Consider the following 24,544-nt stretch of genomic DNA (forward strand, 5'->3'; position numbering starts at 1 on the left):
GAAAAACCGTAGGACCCGGAGAAAAATCCACACGACCACGAGAAGAGAGAGAGACACGCAAACTCCAAATATACAGCAGGCGTCAGGGTCAGAATTGAACCCGCGGCCTTCTATATACCAGGTGAGGTAGTTAACATCTCCTAAGCCACCGTGCCACCCTTCTTCTATCCCACAAGCTGAAGAAGACCACCACCAACGTTTAGTTGACAAACCCTGCCCTAGTGCATTGAAGATGCAGCCCAAAAAAAAACGTCTCGTCTAGTTAGATACCCAATGAAAGCTCAATTTTGTTACTGCCAATCAAGCCTTCGTAGTGACTCCCAGTGAGATCACCGCGGTGATGTTGATTTAAAAAATACCGGAGTTGTGCCGCGCACACCGCGGACTGTTTTGCCCGCATCACGCTTTTGCATGATTGCAACATTTTTTTTCCGTGTGCAGCAGATGAAGGAAATTCAACCGGACTACTTTGCAGAGTGTGCCAGACGGATCGTGGCCGACGGTTAAGAAGGAAGGTGGATGAGGCGCAAGGCATCGGTCAGGCCCTGCGAGGCTGCGTGCGGTGCGGGAACAAGCTTGAAGGCTCTGCGCCACGCACGAACAGGAGGAAACGGAGCGGAGAGAAGACGCGCCCGAGTGTACCACGCGGGAAGGATTCCGCATTGGCGGAGGAGTCAAGAGGGTGCGAAGTGACGGACGCTGTCGGCGATAAGCCGCACATCTGCAAGGAGTGCGGGAAGGGGTTTTCAAAGCATTCCGCTTTAAACATGCACTCCAGAACGCACGCCAGCAAGAATCTGCACGTGTGCACCGAGTGCGGGAAGAGGTTTTCAAAAAGTTCCAGTTTAGAGACGCACTCGAGGACGCACACGGGCGAGAAGCCGCACGCGTGCAAGGAGTGCGGCAAGGGGTTTTCAAAGCGTTCCAATTTAGAGACGCACTCTAGGACGCACACGGGCGAGAAGCCACACACGTGCCAAGAGTGCGGGAAGAAGTTCTCGAAGCGCTCCAATTTAGAGGCGCACTCGAGGACGCACACCGGTGATAAGCCATACGTTTGCAAGGAGTGCGGGAAGAGGTACATACAGCGTTCCAGTTTGGAGATGCACTCTAGGACGCACACCGGCGAGAAGCTGTACCTGTGCAAGGAGTGCGGGAAGAGGTTCCCGCAGCGCTCTCATTTGGAGATGCACTCTAGGACGCACACCGGGGAGAAGCCGTACGTGTGCAGGGAGTGCGGGAAGGCGTTTTCGCAACGCTGCGCCTTAAACACCCACTCCAGGACGCACACGGGCGAGAGGCCGCACGTGTGCAGGGAGTGCGGCAAGGGGTTTGCGGCGCGCACCTACCTGAACAAGCACTCCAGAACGCACACGGGCGAGAAGCCGAACGTGTGCAAGGAGTGCGGGAAGGGCTTCGCGCAGCCCTCCGACCTGAAGACCCACTCGCGGATACACAGCGGGGAGAAGCCGCACGCGTGCAAGGAGTGCGGCAAGAGGTTCACCCAGCGCTCCAACCTGGAGACGCACGCCAGGACGCACACCGGCGAGAAGCCGTACGCGTGCGACGAGTGCGGCAAGAGGTTTTCGCAGCGCTCCAATTTGGAGAAACACTCGAGGACGCACACGGGCGAGAAGCCGTACATGTGCGAGGAGTGCGGAAAGAAGTTCACGCAGCGCTCCAATTTGGAGAAACACTCCAGGACACACACGGGCGAGAAGCCACACGTGTGCAAGGAGTGCGGGAAGGCGTTTTCGCAGAGTTACAATCTCGAGACTCATTCTAGGACGCACACCGGCGAGAAGCCGTACGCGTGCAGAGAGTGCGGTAAAAGGTTTACGGAGCGTTCAAATTTAGAGAAGCATTCCAGAACGCACGCCGGTGGGAAGCCGCACGTGTGCAAGCAGTGTGGGAAGGGGTTTGCAGCACTTAATGAGTTAAATAAGCATTGTAGGACACACGTGAGGGAGAATCCACACTTGCTAAAGGAGTGTGAGAACTGAATTGAAGGCATTTTAGAACGCACCCGAAGGGAGAATCAAAACGTGTCCAAGAATTGCGGAGAGGGTTTTGCATAGCGTGCGCATTTAGACGTATTTAGCAGTCCCCCTCCTTAACCCCCCTTCCATTCCTCTCTCAAAGCCTCACCTATTCTCCATCATTCATTCCCTTCTTCTTTCCTGCCTCTCCACTCCTTCCCCCTAAGCACCCCTTCATCGTTACTGTCACTCCTAAATACCCTCATAGCACTTCTCCCGAGTGCCAACAACATCACTCCATTCTGCGTCGCCATTTCATTCGGCTATGTCAAAGAGAGCGCCTTGATTGAAGGCGCTGCCTCTATTAGGATACAATTAGATTAGAATTGGCGAGGTGCCAAACAGTCGTACAAGGAGAGTTGGAAAGAGTATTGTTCGTGTGTCAACACCGGTTAAAAGACAAAAACTAGAATACGCATTGTGTGTAAAGGATTGTGGGACACGGTTTTCATTGAACGATATTGTGAACAGCCATTTTATAGAACACACTATTGAAGCGTTTTATTTTTAAATGTAAAGCGACGTTGAATGTTTTTAAATGCTCTTTTATTTCTGACTGCGCCCACGACAGTGCTTGTAACGTTTTTTTCACGGTTGGATTTAACAAACAAAAACAAAAAAACTATAAACATCAATTGAAGATCATTCCAAAATGCATGGTCTGATGCATGTATGCTTAGCGTAGAAAAATGTATTTCACAACTGAATTGTTACATTCCGAATGAATGTTATTGTTAATGGCTGCCTATCACCAAATCATATACTTGCGAAAAAGTCTACAAAGCATGCATACATATCCATAATCTAACGTTTTCTCTGTGATATGCATTACATATGTAGTGACGCACTCAGAGACACTAGGAGTAGGAGGCACTTCACAGCTCACAAGAGGTAACTACAACTCTCAGGACAGCTGGCAGACTGCCTGACTGACGATGCCGAGAAGGTGAAGACATAGACGGCGACGGAGACTCCAGCAGCACGACGGGATCCCACTCCAAGCAATAGCCCTGAGCCTTCGCTGGGGGTCCCCTTTTATCCTCCTAGCGTGACCTCGCTCTGCCCTGGCCAGGCCCCCCTTTATAGAACCAACTCGTGGGTTCCCGGGGCTTACCTCACGTGCCTCCTCTACCAATCTCTCTCTGACTTATCACATGACCTGCAGACAGACAGGGCTGCTGCAACTACAGATCGCCTTATCTGCCAGCAACCCGCGCTTTGCTACGTAGTGACCCATTCCATGCCACTAAACATTTGACAACTGCATTTCCCTCCCGATCTGAAACCACGTTGATTTTCCGCAGTTTATTTTCTTCCATGCCAGCCGTGGATTTGTCAACCGCAGTTTCATGTTATTTCACGGTTTTGTTATTTGTATAACAAACCAACCGCGGCCTGGGAAATTTGAGTATCCACGGGTAAAGCACGGTTTTAATGAAGTCACGGAATTAAGGCATCGCGTCATATGCATTACAGCGTGACGTCATTGTATTGCGTGACGTTGCAAATTTCCCGGGGGGGGGGGGGGCGTGGTTCGCCACAGCGCCACCTGTGGCCCTGCACGGCCGATCGGCTTCTCGTGCGTTTTGTTGTTACTGTACTATAGAACCCCTCTCTACGAGCACTCTTTAATGACTAATCGGTTAACGATGGGGCCTCCATAGAGTCCAAAGCGTTCGCTTACCGACCATTCCCCTGTTAACGATGGGCTGTTTCAGGTACAGTAAATATTCATTAATGCATTGATTGACCATGTTTCTTTTAATATTGTTTATAATGTAAGTATGTTTGTGTATTCATATCCATTGGTTAAATATTGTAAAGTATGTTTTTTTGGGTGAACAAAGGGGTAACTTTCGATGCTATCGGAACGAATTAAGCCTTTAAGCGCGTATTTCCCCTACTCGCTTAACGGCCAAATCACTTAACTACCCGTTTTGTAGAACCAGTTACCGTCGTTAAGAGGGGTTCGACTGCTACTGTGATTCTCGCAGCGCATAGACCGCGTCGCATCGTCGCAACCACATTCACGTTAATGTTGCCCCTTAATCATGGACCCGCAGCGTGGAAGCGAGTGGTGAAGGGGAGTGAGTGAGTGAGTTGCGTCTGTGGCCTGGAGGAAGAGTCAAGAGAAGGAGGAGGGGGAGCTGAGCAACTCCTCATTCTAACCAGCCCCTTCTCCATCATCTCATTGTCATAGTCATCATCGTTAATATTAAAGGTATGTAAAGTTAATGTCATGTTTATGTATGTTATTGTGTAATGTGCTGTATTCTATTCGGTGTTTAGTTAATAAACAGGCGACTTAGTTAAGTTATGACGAGTCTGACCACGCGTATTTTCCATATACCCCCTCTACCAACCGCAAATTTGCCTACGGCGGCATTTTCCGGGAACCTAACCCCCGCGGTTGGTGAGGGATCGGTGTAGGAGGAGTGGCCCTACCACCACCAATTCATAGCTCACCAGCCCCATGTCTCTCCATCGCTGGGTTTGATATGCACGACGGAAGAGGGAATGTTGAAACCAGGAACAGTGGATGATGGCATAGTTATTCTCGACGGCAATTTGACGAGAACATCTTTGAAGACAACATTTTCACTTCAGTTTTGGTAACTTTCCGCACGTGGCTATGTATGGAGAGAGGGGATTGATGGCGGGAGATGAGACACGGTCTGAGGTGTGACAATCTGTGGTTGGTGGATGCGAATTAATGAGGGGATGGGCAGGGATGGGAGAGTGGACCGTGGGGAATAAGAGGGGACTTTGGAGGAGGGATAAGGGAAGTGAGCGAGAGGAGTGGAGAGAGCTATGGATGACGGAGAGAGGAGAGGGCCGAGGGGAGAGAGCTGTGGATGAAGGAGGGAGCTGTGTGGAGAGAGCTGTAGATGAAGGGGGGAGCTGTGTGTGGAGAGAGTTGTGTATGGAGGGACGAGGAGACAGCTGTGGATGAAGGAGTTGTGTGGGTGACGCAGGTGGAATTAACGGACTGGAATTCTGACCTGTCTCCACGTGTTGGTGGTGAGAGTGTCCGCTACATATTTATGTAGTTAGCATAGTGAGTAATGTGTTGCTGTACCACCGCCTTCTACCTGGCAGAGTCAGGTAGAGGGTGGGGTATGGGTTTTTTAAAAATGTAATCTGTATTCAGGAGCAGAGAGGTCGTCAAGATTTAATGTAGCTTAGAGTTTTGACGCTGGGAAGATTAAACTAAATGAAACATCATGGGACCTCCTTTGCCAGTACCAAAATATAATAGGTTTTTCCCCTTTTTTCTGGCAACAAAGATGTTAAGATGTTAAAACGCCAAACTGAAACCTTTTACAAGGAATCATGTCTACATTAACCACAATGCTTGTGGTCAGAATGCAAACAAAAAACACTGATAATATATGCATTGTGCTTGAAACTGATTGGTCCACAAAACACTTTTATTTAACCAGGTAAGGCCCACTGAGCTATATAGCTTTTTTTCAGAAGCAACCTGGCCACAAATGATAACCCAATAAAGTGGCTTATCATCACGTGAACATTTATAGCAGCAGCCAAATACTATAAACGCGTGATGTTTATTTCAAATGTGGAGGGAAAAACCGGAGGACCTGGAGACAAATCCAAGCGACCACGGGGAGAGAGAGACACCGCAAACTCCAAATATAAAGCAGGCGGTCAGGGTCGGGATGGAATCCACGATCTCCCATATACCAGACGAGGTCGTTAACATACCCTAGCCACTGTGGAAACATCCAAACAGTCGTCAATTATTGAAAATAACATCAGGGACTCTACTTATGAACGAGTTAAGTTCCAGAGGTCTGTTCGTAAGTCGATTTGTTCGTAAGTCCAACTTTACTCCTGTCGATTCCAAACGTGTTGTACGACATGAACGCGAAGCACGGGGAATGGCTTTAAAAGTTGCATAATCTTCCTGTAGATGTAGATGCCACTGGTTCTTCATATTCTGTAGATGTAGATGCCACCACCGCCATCTATTGCGCGGCGGTTGAACTTACGACTCTCCGGCCGAATAGGCAACTGGACATAACGGACGGGTTCCAATCTCCGAAAGTTCGTAAGTCGAGTGCTCGTAAGTAGAGGAGTCCCTGTAATTTGCAAGACACACAAAACACACAGATGGGGCCAACGGTTGGATCCAGGGGCGGCCCTCGATTAGCTTGTGAGCAACCTGGCGCCCGAGGGCGAACCGTCCAAACGACACCCCCAGCCCTAAACCCCAAGGTCAGATCGAGCCTGAGGTTTGTTGGTAAACTCGGAAACGTTTTGCCCCCTATTTTCCGTTTAATGTCTTTGTGAGCGTATTTTTAGTTTTAAACAAGAGGCATAATTATTCGATTTGTCCGTACAACCAATAAATTCTTCAAAACGTTGAGAAACGAATTCTAATTCATATCCCCCCAAGCCCGCCCTGTACGTGCCCGCAGGGAATTGAAATGATAACATCTTCGTTATTTTAATTAGTCCATAAGAGTTTTTTTTGGGTTAGATCGCGTAAATATATAAATGTGTCGTTAAACCCGCCACCACCAGACAGCCAACGAGTAAGGGTTGTCACGTGAACAGAACGTGGCCAATTCGTCACTAGTACAGCACAGGCTGTCTGTCGCCTGATGAAGCTGGTTGTGGTTACTGGCGAAACGTCGTACTCGGATTGTAAATGTTGTGGCTTGGCTCGCCAACACACCGGTGTGCTGTACTAGTATACTCCACTATACACTACACTATACACTACACTATACACTAATGCTGTACTATACTACACTATACACTACACTATACACTACTATACACTACACTATACACTACTATACACTACACTATACACTGCACTATACACTACACTATATACTACACTATACACTACACCATACACTACACTATACACTACACTATATACTACACTATACACTAGTGCTGTACTATACTATACTACACTATACACTACACTACTATACACTACACTAATATACACTACACTATACACTAGTGCTGTACTAGTATACTACACTATACACTACACTATATACTAGTGCTGTACTAGTACACTACACTATACACTACACTATATACTAGTGCTGTACTAGTACACTACACTATACACTACACAACACACTAGTGCTGTACTAGTGACGAATTGGCACGTTCCTGTTTTCGTGACAACCCCTTACTAGTTGGCTGTGTCGGGTGGTGGCGGGTTTAACGACACAACATTTTGGTGACCGCCCCAGGTCACGCCCACATGGCCGGCACCGCCCCCTCGTTGGATCTACGACTTCGTGGACTCCTTGAGCGGCCGGGCCGGGCCAGGGCTGGGCTCGTTCGTTTTGTTGCGTCTCGCGCTGCATCTTGCCGCTTCGCTGGACGGTGAATGTGGTGGGGGGGGGGGCTACAAGAGACACGAGGACAGAGAGACAGAGACGTGAAGAGAGACAGAGACGTGAAGAGAGACACAAATACAGAGACGTGGAGAGAGACACAAATACTGAGACGTGGAGAGAGACAGAGACGTGGAGAGAGACACAAATACAGAGACGTGGAGAGACAAATACAGAGACGTGGAGAGAGACAGAGACGTGGAGAGAGACACAAATACAGAGACGTGAAGAGAGACACAAATACAGAGACGTGGAGAGAGACACAAATACTGAGACGTGGAGAGAGACAGAGACGTGGAGAGAGACACAACTACAGAGACGTGGAGAGAGACACAAATACAGAGACGTGGAGAGAGACAGAGACGTGGAGAGAGACACAAATACAGAGACGTGGAGAGAGACACAAATACAGAGACGTGGAGAGAGACAGAGACGTGGAGAGAGACACAAATACAGAGACGTGGAGAGAGACAAATACAGAGACGTGGAGAGAGACACAAATACAGAGACGTGGAGAGAGACAGAGACGTGGAGAAAGACACAAATACAGAGACGTGGAGAGAGAGACATACAGAGACGTGGAGAGAGACATACAGAGACGTGGAGAGAGACACAAATACAGAGACGGGGAGAGAGACACAAATACAGAGACGTGGAGAGAGACAGAGGCGTGGAGAAAGACAAATACAGAAACGTGGAGAGATAGACATACAGAGACGTGGAGAGAGACACAAATACAGAGACGTGGAGAGAGACAGAGACGTGAAGAGAGACACAAATACAGAGACGTGAAGAGAGACAAAGACGTGGAGAGAGACACAAATACAGAGACGTGGAGAGAGACACAAATACAGAGACGTGGAGAGAGACAAATACAGAGACGTGGAGAGAGACAGAGACGTGGAGAAAGACACAAATACAGAGACGTGGAGAGAGAGACATACAGAGACGTGGAGAGAGACACAAATACAGAGACGGGGAGAGAGACACAAATACAGAGACGTGGAGAGAGACAGAGGCGTGGAGAAAGACACAAATACAGAAACGTGGAGAGATAGACATACAGAGACGTGGAGAGAGACACAAATACAGAGACGTGGAGAGAGACAGAGACGTGAAGAGAGACACAAATACAGAGACGTGAAGAGAGACAAAGACGTGGAGAGAGACACAAATACAGAGACGTGGAGAGAGACACAAATACAGAGACGTGGAGAGAGACAAATACAGAGACGTGGAGAGAGACAGAGACGTGGAGAAAGACACAAATACAGAGACGTGGAGAGAGAGACATACAGAGACGTGGAGAGAGACACAAATACAGAGACGGGGAGAGAGACACAAATACAGAGACGTGGAGAGAGACAGAGGCGTGGAGAAAGACACAAATACAGAAACGTGGAGAGATAGACATACAGAGACGTGGAGAGAGACACAAATACAGAGACGTGGAGAGAGACAGAGACGTGAAGAGAGACACAAATACAGAGACGTGAAGAGAGACAAAGACGTGGAGAGAGACACAAATACAGAGACGTGGAGAGAAACAGAGACGTGGGGAGAGACGGAGACATACAGAGACACAAACACAGAGACGTGGGGAGAGACAGAGACAGAGAGACAAAGACCTGGAGAGAGACAGAGACGTGGAGAGAGACAAACACAGTGACGTGGAGAGAGACAAGAGACGTGGGGAGAGACACAACACTGTGTGGTGAGTCATTCAACTCGCCCTTGACAGGGCGTGGGGAAGTATGGTCAAATAACCTGCGCACGACCTCTGCGAGGCGTGATTTGGGTGGGTTGTGGGTGGATGATCCATCCAGCAGTGGATTGACACCCAGGCGCCTGGTAAAGCCGCACAGGCTGAGCGTTACTCACCCTCGCATTAAAACTTACAAGAAGACGTTTAAGAATCACAATGTCTGTTGTCCTTCCCCCTACGCCTCTGTCGCGGTTTGGCTACGTACGGTGTGAAAGAAGTTCAACATACTACACTATACACTTAAATATACATTGCACTACATACTACACTACATACTACGCTATATACTACACTATACACTTAATATACACTACATTATACACAATAATACACACTACACTACATTCTACACTATACACTGCAATACACACCACTACATTCTACACTATACACTGCAATACACACTACATTCTACAGTACTATACACTACACTATACACTACATTATACACAATACACTATACTACTATACACTACATTCTACACTATACACTACAATACACACTACACTGCATACTACACTATACACTGCAATACACACTACAATACACACTACATTCTACAGTACTATACACTACACTATACACTACATTATACACTATACACGACATACTACACTACAATACACACTACACTACATACTACACTACACTCTACAGTACTATACACTACATTACACACGACATACTAGACTACAATACACACTACACTATACACTACAATACACACTACACTACATACTACACTACAATACACACTACACTATAAACTACATAAACTATACGCTACACACTATACAATACAATATACTACACTATTATATTCTACACTACTATACTATACACTACACCATTTCCTTAATTAAATTTATTTAGAACTGATATTTGTGTTTAATTTGTTGTCCTTCCCCCATGCCTCCGATTGGCACGGTTGGCTACGTACAGCGTGAAAGAAATTCAACATATACTACACTATACACTACACTATACACTACACTATACACTCTACAGTACTATACACTATACACTACACTATACACTCTACAGTACTATACACTACACTATACACTACACTACACTATACACTACACTCTACAGTACTATACACTACACTATACACTACACTCTACAGTACTATACACTACACTATACACTACACTATACACTACACTATACACTCTACAGTACTATACACTACACTATACACTACACTATACACTCTACAGTACTATACACTACACTATACACTACACTATACACTACACTATACACTCTACAGTACTATACACTACACACTAGACTATACACTCTACAGTACTATACACAGTTTTTCTCCTGCTTTTCATCACTGTTGGGTCACTTCATCCTCAGAGCCACCACCAACACCGGTGTGACGATTATCTGCACCGGTCCTGGGCCTCCTCCCCTAGGTCGACTCGGCCTCAAATGAGTACCTGGTGCGGTGTGTAGTAAACATCGCCACTGGGGAGACAAAGGCGGCCGGGCGTGGTGTTGGGCCACCCACCCCGTCGTCTGCAGTGCCGGTAGCCTTCATAGGTGCTCGCTAACAGCACTTGACCCAACAGTCCATTGTCGGCTACACGGGGGATCTTTGTCTTCGTGCGTGTCCCCATAATTTCCACGCGCTTCAGGGGGTGACTGCTTATCCGCGATCTATCCCATGGGCGTTTAGAGTTTTACCACGGAGAGATTCCGGCGCCGGGGGCAACAGCGGCAACCGTCGATGGGTAATTGAGCTTCTCCGCTCCTCCTCAGATGGATTCGCTCTTCGAATTGCCGTTCGTCAAGCAGGAAAAGGAAGAGCATCCAAACCCAGGAGTGGCTCCTCACCTGACGGTGGATCGTGCAGTTGCTTACGCTGGTGAGAGTCTGCCTTCAAAACGTCGGCTGCAAAGCAATTATTATTTGTTGTTAGTACGTAACAGTCACGGCGCTAATTGACATGCAGCGAAAAGGGCATTTGACCCTGAATGCAACTCTTGAAATACTCAAACGCTGTTCCAGGGATCTGCTCTGCATGCCCTGTGCATCCAATTAATGTTCACGTGTTTGCACAAGAGGGCACAGATACATCTCATGCACCGAGATGTCTTGTATGGGTGCCACCGTGTCGAGATGTTAACTACCTCGCCTGGTATACAGGAGGTCATAGGTTCGCCTGTATATTTGGTGTTTGCGTGTCTCTGTCTCCCCATGGTCGCGTGGATTTTTCTCTGAGTACCTCCGGTTTTTCCCCTCCACATTTAGAATCAACGTCATGCTTTTAGAGTATATGTCGGAGAGTAAACCCACGGCAACATTTACAAATCCAGTACCATGAGTAGTGGGCCCAAGTTGCTGAGGAGATGGAATCTGCCTCAGTAGCCCGCAATCACAAATCACTATGTAATTCCATCAAAAGAGTAACTTGCAGCGCTGCACCTATCACCATCCTTCAGGAAAATAATGGCAATCTGATCTCCAATCCCCTGGAACAGGTCTGCAAATTTGCAGAACATTTCAGTGAGGTTTTGAGGAGAGGGGAAATCCCTCATTCCAGACAACATCATGGGGCAAGGTGGGAACAACCCTGCTAGGGCTGTGGTGCCTGAAATATTGGCAGAAGTAGCCACCCCTTCTGAGTGGTTGGCTGAGGGGCGATCTGGAATCTAAGACCAGGAAAAGTGCTGGGCAAAGACGATCTCCCAAGCGAAATTCTGAGGGATGGTAGCATCTGTGTGCAGACACCCCTACATGACATCATAACAATTGTCTGGACCACAGGATGAGTTCTGCAGGATTACAACAACTACAGGGGCATCTGTCTCTTCTCAGTGTGCTGGGAAAGGTCCTGGCAAGGATTATTCAACATCGCCTTTCCAGGCATGTTGAGCAGAGGCTTGCGGAGCCCCAATGTGGTTTCAGACCAGGGCGGTCCTGTACAGATGCCTATTCTCTGTCTGCTACAGCAGAGGTGTAGGTAATTTCAACAAGACCTACATCTCTGTTTTATTGACCTAGTCAAGGCCTATGATACCATCAATAGGCCAGGGCTGTGGGCTGTTTTTCATGCTTCCAGAGTTCCTGACTCTCTGCTCACAATCATTAAGGACCTTCATTATGGTGGCCAAGCCTGGGTAAAGCTACGTGGCCAGGAGTCAGAGCCATTCCTTGTCCAACTTGAGGTGCGACAGGGATGTCCTCTGGCTCCTACATTATTTCATATCATGTTTGACCATGTAATCTGGATTTGAAGCTTTCGTGACTGCAGAAATCCATACTCTTTGGTTCTTTCGGTAAACTCACGTAGGTAGAAAATAAAATAAATCACGACGTTTCAATCGCAACACAAGCAACCGTCATCAGGTGAGACAATCACAGCAGGGAAACTGCTGACTATGTAGTTTGATAAATTTTCCATGGCTGTAACTGAGGAATTTCCATCTGGTACAGATACAATGGGAGGCCGGATGTGGTCGAGGGATGGTTCCCTATTGGTCAGCCATGGTATGTATGCTGATGATCTGGTGATTGCTGCTCACTCAGAAGAGGAGTTGGAGATGCTGCTGCTGAACCTGGAGTGTGCCACTAAGAGGTGGGGTCTTACCATCAGCCCCACCAAAACTAAGTACCTGCCAAGGTATATTGTGCCATCAAACACTCCACCCCCTTAGCTCCCCATTGGTGATGGAGCAGTTGTGCAGAGAGTGGATAGTTTTCCATACCTGGGCAGTGTGCTCATCACCAGCTCCGGTTTCACAGCAGAGGTCTCACTCCGAATCAGTCAGGCGGCATTATTTTTTCATTGGCTGCGTAATGCTTTGTGGAAGCTACCTGGTCGCTCGACAAGAAGATTTGGATCTTCTCGGCCATGGTCATGCCCTCCCTGCTCCATCCTGGGTTTAACTAGGCTGGATTGTCTGAGGAGCTCACAAATTCTTGAAAGATCTGGACACATTCCCATCAGTGAGTTCCTCCGGCAGGTAAGGCTGCGTTGACTGGGTCATGTAGCCCACATGCCCAGCCACCGCATGCCCAAGCAGCTTCTGTTTGCCCACATAGAGGGGGACAAATGGGCACGACACGGGCTGGAGAAGAGATGGACTGATGCGGTACAGGAGGATCTGGAGTTGAGTGGACTTGCCAAAGACTGATACCAGCAGTGTTAAAATCTGCCACTATGGAGGAGGCTCGTTAAGGACGTTACTGGGCAGTCGGAGGCAGTCACCCTCCAACAGCAACTGAGGGCAGAGGAGCGAAGCTCACAACAACGAGTGGAGCGCCGAGTGGATAAAATACAGTAAGTTGGCACAGTAGGGGATACAGCTGATGCATCTGTTAGTCATCTTAGTCAGCCAACCCATGGCACCTGATGGGTCTGTCCTGAGACCTCCTGTCAGCAAGCCTTTGACACTTCACGTGGTCTCAACGTGCACCTGGCCTGGCACAGGCACCAAAGTGAGGTTACCGTCACTCAGTGGCGAATGGCGAGTATTGTTATTGGTGTGTGTACGTGCGTGTGAACGGGAGCGGTAGTGTAGCGGTTAGCGTGCTGCACTACGAACCCGGCGACCCGAGTTCGTTTTCCACTCGCTGCCAACGCCGTTGACGATTATCTGAACCGGTACCTGGGCCTCGCCGAGGTCGACTTAGCCTCAGATGAGTACCTGGTGCGGTGTGCAAACATCGCCAATAGGGAGACAAAGGCGGTCGGGCGTGGTGTTGGCCACCCACCCACCTGGTCTGCTTTTGCTGGCTTCATCGGTGCTCGTTAACAGCACTTACCCAAGAGTCTGTTAAGGCTACACAGGGATCTTTGTACTCATGCACAGGAGCAGTCGTGAAGCAAGAGGATGAAAGGAGCCCCGGCGCTGAGACACTGAGGATGGAGGTGAAAACCGAAGCGGAGGAAGACGGTAAGACCCCTTCCTACAGGCAGACAGAGATGCCAAGAATCGGAGGCAAAACTAAGCCAAGATTTGTACGTACACATGTATGTATGTTGAATTTCTTTTGCACCGTTTGTAGCCAACCATGCTAATCGGAGGTGCGGGGGCAGTGTTGAGTCAATGGGCAGTGTTGAGTCAATGGGCAGTGTTGAGTCAATGGACAGTGTTGAGTCTATGGGCAGTGTTGAGTCTATGGGCAGTGTTGAGTCTATCGGGAGTGTTGAATCTATGGAGAGTCACGTATAAATAAGAAATAATAAAATAACATAATAGCGTACAACGTTTTGGTTGCAACACAAGCAGCCATCATCAAGTACAGAAGAGCTAAATTTACTAGAGAGAGGAATTTTGCTCTTCTGTACCTGATGATGGCTGCTTGTGTTGCAACCGAAACGTCGTACGCTATTATGTTATTTTATTATTTCTTATTTATACGTGACTTTACCGAAAAACCCAAAGAGTAATTCCTGCAGTCACGAAAGCTTCGAATCAAGTCTGAACCACCTCTACGGGGAGGTATGAGGTCTGTGTCTTTGTGTTGTATCTGCTTGTGTATCTGCCTTTGTGTCTTGGCTTGGATTTGTGTCTCTGTGCTGTCTCTGCCTGTGTGTGGGCCTTGGTGTTTCCGAGTATGTGCTGCCGCGCCCCCTTTGCTCCATGCATACCTCATGCTAATTTGTCCCATTGTCTCTCAGCCTTACCTTCTCTGCCTATTTAAGGCGACTTCACTGTGCGTGTCTGTGCTGGTTCGCTCTACATGGATGTCTATGTGTGTGTGCGCGGTCTGTATTTTAAATTTCATACTTAACTTGCAATTTAGCAATCTTTGAAATAGCGTAATCAACCAGACTATGCGTTAATTGTGTTTTGACCGACCGTCTGTGTTGCTTTATATGGTTTCCAAATTTTGCTAAACCCTGTTTGTTTGGTATGCTTCTCTCTCTGTGTCCTCTGTTGTATCTGTGTTAGTTCCCCCCTACTTGGGTGTCTGTATATACATCTGGGGTTCTGTGTTTCCTCTCTCTCGTAAATTTAGCTCTTCTGTACCTGATGATGGCTGCTTGTGTTGCAACCGAAACGTCGTACGCTATTATGTTATTTTATTATTTCTTATTTTTACGTGACTTTACCGAAAAAAACAAAGAGTAATTCCTGCAGTCACGAAAGCTCCGAATCAAGTCTATGGAGAGTGTTAGTTTTTGGACAGTTTTGAGTCTACAGGCACGCACTGTCCTACCTCTCCCCTTTCATCTCTACTCCCCTCCACGCACTCTCCGACCTCTCCCCCCCTCATCTCACTCTACTCCCCACCACGCACTCCCATTTTCCAAATCACAGCTCCAGATGTGAAGTTTGTTAAAGTCGAAGGAGCTGGCGAGAGCCAGCTGGATGAGACGGGCGATTGCCGTGGACTTGCGGATGCTCCGGACCAGAACTTCATCGAGGTGGAGTTATCGGTGGAGGACACGGGTGAAGGTGAGAGTCCCCGTCTGATGGCTACACAGAGCAATTGCGACACTTATCTTGTTTTGTTTTCATCACCGACCATACGTCGCAGTCGTGCTACTGCTGGAAATCGCGACGTGAGCGGAAGAAAAAGAACCACAATCACTCGCTGATCTCATCAAGGAGCATTCACCATCATCACCACGCCAACTCTGGTCATCCTCGTAGCAGCAGCAGCAGCAGGGGCTTTTGGCTGGCCATGGAACAAAGACGATGGTCACCGCATCATCGAGCGGCGCTTTCAGATGCGCTTCTGTGGCCATCTGGAATGGCCTTCCGATATTAGGAAGCCACTTGGAGCTATGATGCACTTTTAAATCATAATGTAGTTTGAAAACTCATTTCTTTAGAACTGCTTTTTGTGTTTAGTGTGTCGTCTTTCTCCACACCACCGATTAGCACACTTGGTTACGTACGGTGCGAAAGAAGTTCAACGTACATACACACTGGTGCCATCCTTTCTGGACATCGAACCTAAGTGGTCGTCGAACCAAAACTCAAATGACATTGCCCGTGAAAAGCCTACGCATAAAATGAACAAACCATACAATCTTGATTTGAAGCTTTCGTGACTGCAGGAATTCATACTCTTTGGTTCTTTCGGTAAAGTCACGTAGATAGAAAACATAACTAGTGAATCATGACGTTTCAATAGCAGCACACGCCATCTTCTCCAGGTGAAACAATACAGCAGGCGGACTGCTGAGGCAGGTGGAAATGTAGTGAGAGAGCTACTGCAACCAGAGGTTATTTACGTTTGTGGTGGGTACAACCCAAGGGTAAGTGGGCGGGGCTAGGGATGGGGAGGGGCTGCCGTAACGGGCGAAAGGGTGGGGGTGAAATTTACAGAGGGAACAAGGTGAGAGAGAGAAAAAATAAATCAAACTTGGCAAACTTAGAAATGTAATCTCAGAGAGTCGGCCAACACAAAAGTTAACACTATACCTGGTTGATCAACGTCCTTCCAAAGATTGCAAAATTTTGCATCCATTTTCTCGGTTGAAGTCATGTCCCCTCGGATTAGCCAAGGTATGCTAGCTCTGCGATCTTACATTTACTTGCAAATTCCATCCCTAGCCCCGCCCACTTACCCTTGGGTTGTACCCACCACAAACGTAAATAACCTGTGGTTGCAGTAGCTCTCGCTACATTTCCTCCTGCCTCAGCAGTCCGCCTGCTGTATTCACCTGAATACGATGGCTTGTGCTGCTATCGAAACGTCGTGATTTATTAGTTATTTTTCTATCTACGTGACTTTACCGAAAGAACCAAAGAGTATAAAAACCATAAAATGTTATTCTTTGGGTCTTTCGGTAAAGTCACGTAGAACAAAAACATTTACAAAAAACTACGACGTTTCGATCACAATGCGATTGCTTGTGTTGCGATCGAAACGTCGTAGTTTTTCTGTAAAAAGAAATGTTCCACGTAACTTTACCAAAAGACCCAAAGAACATGAACTCCTGCAGTCACGAAAGCTTTAAGCCGTACAACGTTTACCGGTGACCGTATCTCACATTCATCGTAGGTTTTTTTTTTCCAGCGCATCGGTTAAGTCGAGCCGTCGCGTTTGCACCCTTTTGTTTAACGCGCGCGCTACAGCGGACGAAGTGATGGCGACGACAGAACCGCTGTGCGAGGAGTGCGGCAAGGGCAGAGGCCGCAGAACAACGGTGGACAAAGCGCAGCGCATCGACGATGCCGATGACAGTAATGACGACGACGACGACGACAAGATCCCCCGAGCCTGCGCACGTTGTGGTAAGGCGCTCGAAGACGCCGCGACCGCCGCCGCCGCCGCCGCCGATCGGAGGAAGCCGCACGCTTGCCAGGAGTGCGGCAAGGAGTTCGCGACGCTCTCGAATTTGAGCACGCACGCGCGGACCCACACGGGCGAGTGGCCGCACGCCTGCGCCGAGTGCGGCAAGGGCTTCGCCCACCTCTCCAACCTGGAGAAGCACGCCAAGGCGCACGCGGGCGGGAGGCCGCACGCCTGCGCCGAGTGCGGCCGGGCGTTCGCCCACCGCTACAACCTCGAGCTGCACTCCGCGTCGCACGCGGCGGAGAGGAGGAGGCCGCACGCGTGCGCCGAGTGCGGCCGGGCGTTCGCTCGGCCCGCCGAATTGGAGGCGCACGCGAAGAGGCACGCGGCCGAGAGGCCGTACGCGTGCGAGGAGTGCGGCAGGGGGTTCGCGCAGAGCTACCACCTGGAGGAGCACCGCGCGTCGCACACGGGCGAGAAGCCGCACGCGTGCCCGGTGTGCGGCCGGGGATTCGTGCGGCGCTACCACCTGGACGAGCACGCGAGGACGCACACGGGCGAGTGGCCGCACGCGTGCGACCAGTGCGGCCGCGGTTTCGCCCACCGCTCCGGCCTGGAGAGGCACGCGAGGGCGCACGCGAGGGCCAGGGCGGGCGTGTGGCCGCACGCCTGCGGGGAGTGCGGGAAGGGCTTCGCGCAGCTGTCCGGCCTGGAGAGGCACGCGCGGACGCACACCGGCGAGAGGCCGCACGTCTGCGAGGAGTGCGGCGCGGGCTTCACGCAGCGCTCCAGCTTGAAAGCGCACTACGGGACGCACACGGGCGAGAGGCCGCACGCGTGCCGGGAGTGCGGGAAGGCGTTCAGCAGGATGTCGGCTTTGAATAGGCATTCGGCGACGCACTCGAGGATGAAAACCTTGCTCTAGAGCAGCGCGGTCCTTCACCTTTACCGCAAGCCTTGCTTGGTTCTCAATCGCGAGAAAATGTACGATGCTAATAAATACAGAGGGTTTGATGAAACAATTTAATTGTGCTTACGTGCCCGTGCTTCATTTGTGTTTTCGATTATTTGCTTTCTGAAGAAAGAAAACGGCCATGTCTCGCACCCCCAAGAAGGGCGTCTCGCACCCCCAAGAAGGGCGTCTCGCACCGCCAAGGGGTGCATGCACCCCAGGTTAAGAACTTTTGCTCGAGAGCAAGGGGGGGGGGGTCGGCCAACCTTTCAAAGAAGAAAGAGAATAAGGAGGAGAGACATTTTTTAGTCATTTGCCTTTGACCAAAATAGTTCCGAGAGCCGCATCACACGCGTTGCAGTGCTACTTTTCACACGTACGCAGCGGCGGGTATACAGCAGAAACATCCCATTCTGCGTTAATAAACAAATAAGTAATATTAAAAAAAAAACATTTTTAACACGCTTTCATGAAATGTACCGTACGAGTAATGGCAGAACTCCACGACTCCAGGAAGTGGGCCCGAAGCTTGCCACAACGTAAGGGGACGACCGTGGTGATTTACAGCCAACGTCAATTGAGCGTGGACAATTATACCCAAACCGAAACATAACAAAAAATAATGTTTAAAAATATATTTTTAATGATAGAATATAGTGTTGTTATCAGTATGACATAAGTATACCAAGTTTGCAGTCGATAGCACATTGGAAAGTGGGTAAAAATTGAGTTACAAGATTTGAGGATACAACAACAAAAAACGTGTAAGACAATTCGAACCAAGCCGAAACAAAACATATAAAAAAGAATGTTTAAAAATATATTTTTATGATAGAATACATTATTGTCATCAGTATGACATAAGTATGCCAAGTTTGCAGTCGATAGCACATTGGGAAGTTGGTTAAAATTGAGTTACAAGATTTGAGGATACAACAACAGACAGTGAGTTAATAGAAAGCGTGTAATAAAAATAGGTGATGGAATTGACTTGCGTCATTTAGGGTGTTGTCCCACCCTTAGTTCTTCCTTAGCAATGCAGTTTGTGACCGTCGTACATTTTGTTGTAGTCACCAATACATTCAGAGTAAAATAGAGGTTCACGTACGTCCATGTACATCATCGTACCAGGGGGAAAGGGGTTAATTGTGTGAGGTACGGGGACTCTACTTAAGAACATTTGACTTACGAACTTTCAGAGATACGAACAAACCTGTCCGTTTTTCATGCAGATGCAACATGACGAACCAGTGGCATCTACATCTGCAGAACATTAAAAAAACAGTGGCATCTAAAGGAGAATATACAACTTTTAAAGCCATTCCCTGTGTTTAGTGTACGTGCCGTACAACATTCTTGGAATTGACAGTATAGTTGGACTTGGGAACAAATCGGCATACAAACACCTACATCTGTATCCTAACTCGTTCGTAAGTAGAGGAGTCCCTGTATTCGGAATGTGCCGATTTGACTCGCCTGAGATATATATATTATCAAGATTAGTTGATCACAATTGCATTCACAAATCACGTGGATCCTCTCTCTCTTGTGGCACATGCAGCATCGATATATGACAGGCGGAGGAGGGTTGTGTAGATTATATACTGGGACAAAATACCCATAATCCCACTGAGCGTAGCTGTGATTAATCGCACGTATAATTGTGCACTCTGCTACGTGTTGCTGTAAGTTCTATGGAGAGCCACGTGCGTTTTTTTATGACGGCATAAGGGATATGCAATGATGATCAGAGATAGGATCCCAAGCAGCACGTGCATAGCAGGCCAAGCTCAGCAGTGCGTAGAATATTCAGAGTACGGGGCACACCCAGCAGTGCGCAGACTATTCAGAGTACGGGGCATCCCCTCCACCAATTCAGATTTTGGGGACCGAGCCGTGTGACGTGCGGGGTGATGTGGGAGGGGCTGTGTCTGGTGACGGTTGCAGTCACGTGGACGCTCCTCGCGAGAGAGCACGTGGACGCTCCCCGCGAGAGAGCACGTGGCTGCTCCTCGTGAGAGAGCACGTGGCCGCTCCTCGCGAGAGAGCACGTGGCTGCTCCTCGCGAGAGAGCACGTGGCTCCCCGCGAGAGAGCACGTGGCTCCGAAGCGCCGTTGCCGTTTCACGAACCTCCGGTGCCCATCCGTTGTGGAGTCGCTCGACTTCCCCAGGAGGACAGAACACAACGCTGAGTGTCTACTAGTCATCGAACTGTATTGTTATTGTTGCCTATTGAGCCGACCTGTCCCCCTCGTTACGATCCAGAGAGGGATAGGGCAGGGCTCCTACACGTAAGATAATTATCCATTCACGCGTTATTTGATGCAAGTACTTCGATCTTGAGAATACATTTTCATCGTTACGTAAATATACGCAGTTAAAATGCATATATTTAATAGTATTCGTTTTCTATCCACTGCTGGATGAAGATATAGCAAGGCCGTGTCGATCATTGGGGAGATTTATTTGGTCAAACCAAGGCCGTAGTCATGGAGTCAACATTAGGGGGGACCAAGTCTTGCAGGGGTTCCCCCTCCCAGAAAAAAAAATCTAAATTTGAAAATGAATTTCCTGCCTAAAATATACAAAAAAATTAACTAACACATAGGATTAACTTCTTATTTATTTGTTACAATAATGTCTAATAGTGTATTGTATTACATTGCTCTGTTTTTTCTTTCTTACCTTTTCTTGTTTCATTGTATATAATAGCAGAGATTAAGGATTAATAAAGTACAACCATAACCACAATCATATAAACAAATCTATTTTATAGCAATATATTGGGGGGGGGGACATTTTGAGCATATTTGAATATTGGGGGGGATGTGTGTCTCCCAATATATATTATAATTACGGCCTTGGGTCAAACCTTTTATGCCAATACACGCGGGTCGTGAACGGCATTATTAATGTGTGAGCATTATTCTGGAAATGTTATATAATATCGGGCAAAGCAGGACTGAACAATTAGCTTCTAGGAGCATCCAGCAGCCTTGTGGTGAGTACGCTACACCGAGGTAGCAGTTACGACTGCTTGTTCCTACTCACGCGATGTAGTTATGTTGACTCGATCGTGTTACTATATCCAATTCGCATCCGTGTTATAAAAAAAATTGTTCCCTATAATACATTCATTGCGTTATATCCAATTTCCGTTATGAAAACAACATGCATTATAGGACACAGACTGTAACGAAGTGTCGTGTTTTGTCCTCTCAAAGCTCAGTCGATTTCCCAAACCTCGCCCCGTCGAGTGCACTAACCTGTTTCCATCTGTACGGGGATATAGCGTTGTCCCCTCATACATGTGAGTTTTCTCCTGGTAACCGCCAGAGAAAGAGTCCTGCAACTCAATGTGTTCATAATAAAGGTTTTTGGGTTAGATCACTTTAAGTATAAATGTGTCGTAACCCTCCACCACCCGACACAGCCAGTAAAGTTTGTCACGTAAACAACGCGCCAATTAGTTACTAGTATAGTCTATAGTGTAGTATACTACTGCAGCCCACCGTTTGTGTGTTGGAGAGTAAATCCACAACATTTACAATTTGAATACGACGTTTCGCTGGTAATTGCATCCAACATCATCGGGCGATTTGCCAGAATAGTGAATCCATCCACCTGCTTCTGGCCTTAAATAGAGCAAGACGACGACTTGGTACCACCCTCCTTATCCCTCCTTTTCCCCCCATATCCCTCTCTCTTCCTCCCTCCGCCACCACCATCAGGACATTGCTGGCCCATGCATCAAACTTTGCCGCACTTTTCCTGAAGCGCCGCACGCCAGCCTCCTCTTCAGCTGCCTCCTGAGCTCCTGGTCTCTGAGGCCGTAGACGAGCGGAATGACCATTCGGGAGGTCACGAAGAGCACCATGTAGAGGGAGATCCTGCAGAGAGTGAATATCTTCGCGTTGCTCGTCACGAAGACGAGGAGCAGCAGGAAGACCTCGTTGCCCAGCGCGCTGAGGTAGAGGAGCAGCTGGAGGCCATGGAGAGCCACCGTGTTGCGTGCCCTGCGCGCGGAGTTCAAATCTCCTTCACCACCACCACCTGTTCGGGATTCCGAGCGAGGTGCCGCTGGGTTAGACTCCAGCTCGTTCAGAATGCAGCGGCTAGAGTGCTTATGCACACCACACCGCTTCGTGGGCATACCGTCATTATCATCATCACACGCCCACTCTCTTGTCTCTCTGCACTGGCTACCAGTCAAGTATGGAGTGGCCGACTGTAAGATTCATCTGCTGCTGACTACAAGGCTCTCAATGGCTTAGCCCAACGAGGTCACTGAGATCTTTTGATCGCCTTCTCAGTACTCCAAGGTCAGGGTTTTGGTCCTGGTGTGATTGAGATTTTGCCACTTTGCAACTCCCAGACTGCTAAGAAGACAATCAGAATCGTGAGCAGTACTCAAGTCTATCTTGAAACTCGCTTTTACCCCCCTATAGTTCTGGCAGTTTTCCCTGCAGGTTTTGTTTATTTCCTGCTTCCCGCACCTCCGATTAGCACGGTTGGCTATGTATGGTGCGAAATAAGTTCAACACACGTACATTTCCTTACACGGTGGTGCATTGGTGGGATCTACGGCTGACACGCGCCGCATCACAAATTTAAATTGTTATTTAAAAATTATTATTACCTCCGTCACCTCCTCCTCTGCCTCCAGACGCTGCACTCTTCCTGGCCGCCCTCACGATCTGCGTGTAGGTGAAGAGCATCGCGGCGACGCTCGTTATGAACGTGACGCTGTTCGCCAGCTCCCGGAGCGCGACCAGCGCCGTCCGGTGGCGGAGCAGCGAGTCGATCCGATTCGGCATGCATAACGACGTCTGGTCGAGGCTCGGCTCGTCGGAGCTTCCACCGGAGAAGGCCAGCATGGCCTCCACCAGCGGGCACACGCTCGCCGCAGACCAGATGCAGGCTATGGCGCGGAGGGTGGCGCGCAGACCGAACCAGCCGTGGTAGCGCAGCGGGTGGCAGACAGCCGCATAGCGCTCGACGGACATGGCGGTGACGAACATCGCGCCGGCGTGGTTGAGCACCGATGCGAGCGTGATGTACATGTAGCAGGGCACGAAGGCAATGGTCACCCGGCGCCACACGAGGGTGGCCATCGCGTTGGAGTTGACGAGGAAGCAGCTGTCACACGCGAGGAGGTTGACGAAGAGGAGGTAGCGTGAGCTCTCGCGGAGGGCGGCGCTGCCCAGGACGGTGGTGAGGGTGATTATGAGGAAGGCAACGGACGGTAGCGTCATGAGAATGTTGAATATCTGGACGAATGTGATGACGACGATGAACGCGTAATCGGCGGCGGTGGTGTTGGCGGCGGCGTTGATGCCCGTCGCGTTGCCCCACGTTGAATTGATGGGGTCACTTGCGTTCATCAGACGCTGCTGCATCTCGGAGGTGGTTGGATTCGAGTGGCTCGGAGGTGGAGAGCTCCGGAGCCGGCACCGCTGAAAATCGTCAGGGAGTTTCTTTTTTTTGTTATCGCCCAACCACGGCGATCGCACCGAGGTCACGGGTGTGGTGAGCTGATGGCCTCAGCTCCGGTCACCAATGACTGCCCAGGAACGACAACGGCAACAACAAACACCGCGTTAATTGTTTTTTTCTGTGTTGAGTTTTTTTTTTTCCCTCCTTAATTCGAGCTTCGGATTAAAATTAACCACGTCAATTTCACCTCGATGACGGTTTTAGTGGTGGTCAGTGCGACGTTAAAAAAAAAAACCCACTTAATTGGCCGGGCACTGGCCTGGCTTCCTTCGCAGCCGCCTCCCACCGCCCCCCCCCTTTCCCTTCCCTTCCTCGGGATCAGAAGCTGCACAGGGGGGTGATGGGTCAACATCCAGGATGCGAATTTGGAGAGAGCTTCGGGAACGTGACCAACCACCACTCCTACATGGGATGGGGGTAAGTACAACACCTCGCCTTGCTGCAGAGGGGACTAAAGCCAAACAAACTCCCCCAAATCTCAAGACCCACAGCATGCGGAGCCACCACCTACAACAACATTCAGAAAGCTGACTAACTGCAGCCCAGCTGGTGGGACACAACGCAGGAGGAAGCGGTAGTTGGTTCTCCCTCCTTAACATCATCAGACTCCACAATTACTGTTACTCCACGACCACGGTTCTCAGTTCACATTAATAGGCTCGGTTACAGTACAACACTTATTA

At 48.9% G+C, this 24,544-nt stretch overlaps 3 protein-coding genes across 5 annotated transcripts in view; 2 read left to right on the forward strand and 1 right to left on the reverse strand.

The window, feature by feature from the left end:
• LOC142906532 (uncharacterized) overlaps window positions 1-4,356 on the forward strand; it is a 22,788-nt gene extending 18,432 nt beyond the window's left edge. Inside the window, exon 10 of the mRNA XM_076054544.1 lies at window positions 442-4,356. Within this exon, the coding sequence (XP_075910659.1) occupies window positions 442-2,003 (1,562 nt within the window). The 3' untranslated portion in view covers window positions 2,004-4,356. The remainder of the gene's footprint in view (window positions 1-441) is intronic.
• Window positions 4,174-18,434, forward strand: LOC116956573 (uncharacterized). Of its 3 annotated transcripts, none has more exons than XM_076054610.1 (5): window positions 4,174-4,260; window positions 10,972-11,077; window positions 14,028-14,111; window positions 15,483-15,620; window positions 17,253-18,434. In XM_076054610.1, the coding sequence occupies exons 2-5, from the start codon at window positions 10,972-10,974 to the stop codon at window positions 18,335-18,337; spliced, it is 1,413 nt and encodes a 470-aa protein (XP_075910725.1). In that variant the 5' UTR covers window positions 4,174-4,260; the 3' UTR covers window positions 18,338-18,434. The 3 variants fall into 3 exon arrangements, with proteins under 3 accessions (XP_075910725.1, XP_075910726.1, XP_075910727.1); XM_076054611.1 differs by lacking the exon at window positions 4,174-4,260 and adding an exon at window positions 9,016-9,146; XM_076054612.1 differs by lacking the exon at window positions 4,174-4,260 and adding an exon at window positions 12,649-12,790.
• A 742-nt stretch (window positions 18,435-19,176) lies between these two features.
• Window positions 19,177-23,764, reverse strand: LOC116956627 (odorant receptor 131-2-like). The gene is made up of 2 exons (XM_032978391.2): window positions 23,005-23,764; window positions 19,177-22,418 (listed from the first exon to the last, which is right to left on the reverse strand). The coding sequence occupies exons 1-2, from the start codon at window positions 23,762-23,764 to the stop codon at window positions 22,093-22,095; spliced, it is 1,086 nt and encodes a 361-aa protein (XP_032834282.2). The 3' UTR covers window positions 19,177-22,092.
• Window positions 23,765-24,544: the final 780 nt, after the last annotated feature.

The sequence above is a fragment of the Petromyzon marinus genome, chromosome 66 (genome assembly GCF_048934315.1).
Source record: "Petromyzon marinus isolate PM22_M1 ecotype Great Lakes invasive population chromosome 66, UKy_Petmar_22M1.pri1.0, whole genome shotgun sequence".
Taxonomy (NCBI): domain Eukaryota; kingdom Metazoa; phylum Chordata; class Hyperoartia; order Petromyzontiformes; family Petromyzontidae; genus Petromyzon; species Petromyzon marinus.

What these genes read in the sequence shown, in the direction of transcription:
- LOC116956627 (XM_032978391.2), bottom strand. Translation starts at nt 23,764, where the DNA reads ATGCAGCAGCGTCTGATGAACGCAAGTGACCCCATCAATTCAACGTGG. An exon ending in CAGAGGAGGAGGTGACGGAG is followed by an intron (nt 22,419 to 23,004) that starts GTAATAATAATT and finishes AATCCCGAACAG; the next exon opens with GTGGTGGTGGTGAAGGAGAT.
- LOC116956573 (XM_076054610.1), top strand. Translation starts at nt 10,972, where the DNA reads ATGGATTCGCTCTTCGAATTGCCGTTCGTCAAGCAGGAAAAGGAAGAG. An exon ending in TCGTGCAGTTGCTTACGCTG is followed by an intron (nt 11,078 to 14,027) that starts GTGAGAGTCTGC and finishes ACTCATGCACAG; the next exon opens with GAGCAGTCGTGAAGCAAGAG. An exon ending in AACCGAAGCGGAGGAAGACG is followed by an intron (nt 14,112 to 15,482) that starts GTAAGACCCCTT and finishes TCCAAATCACAG; the next exon opens with CTCCAGATGTGAAGTTTGTT.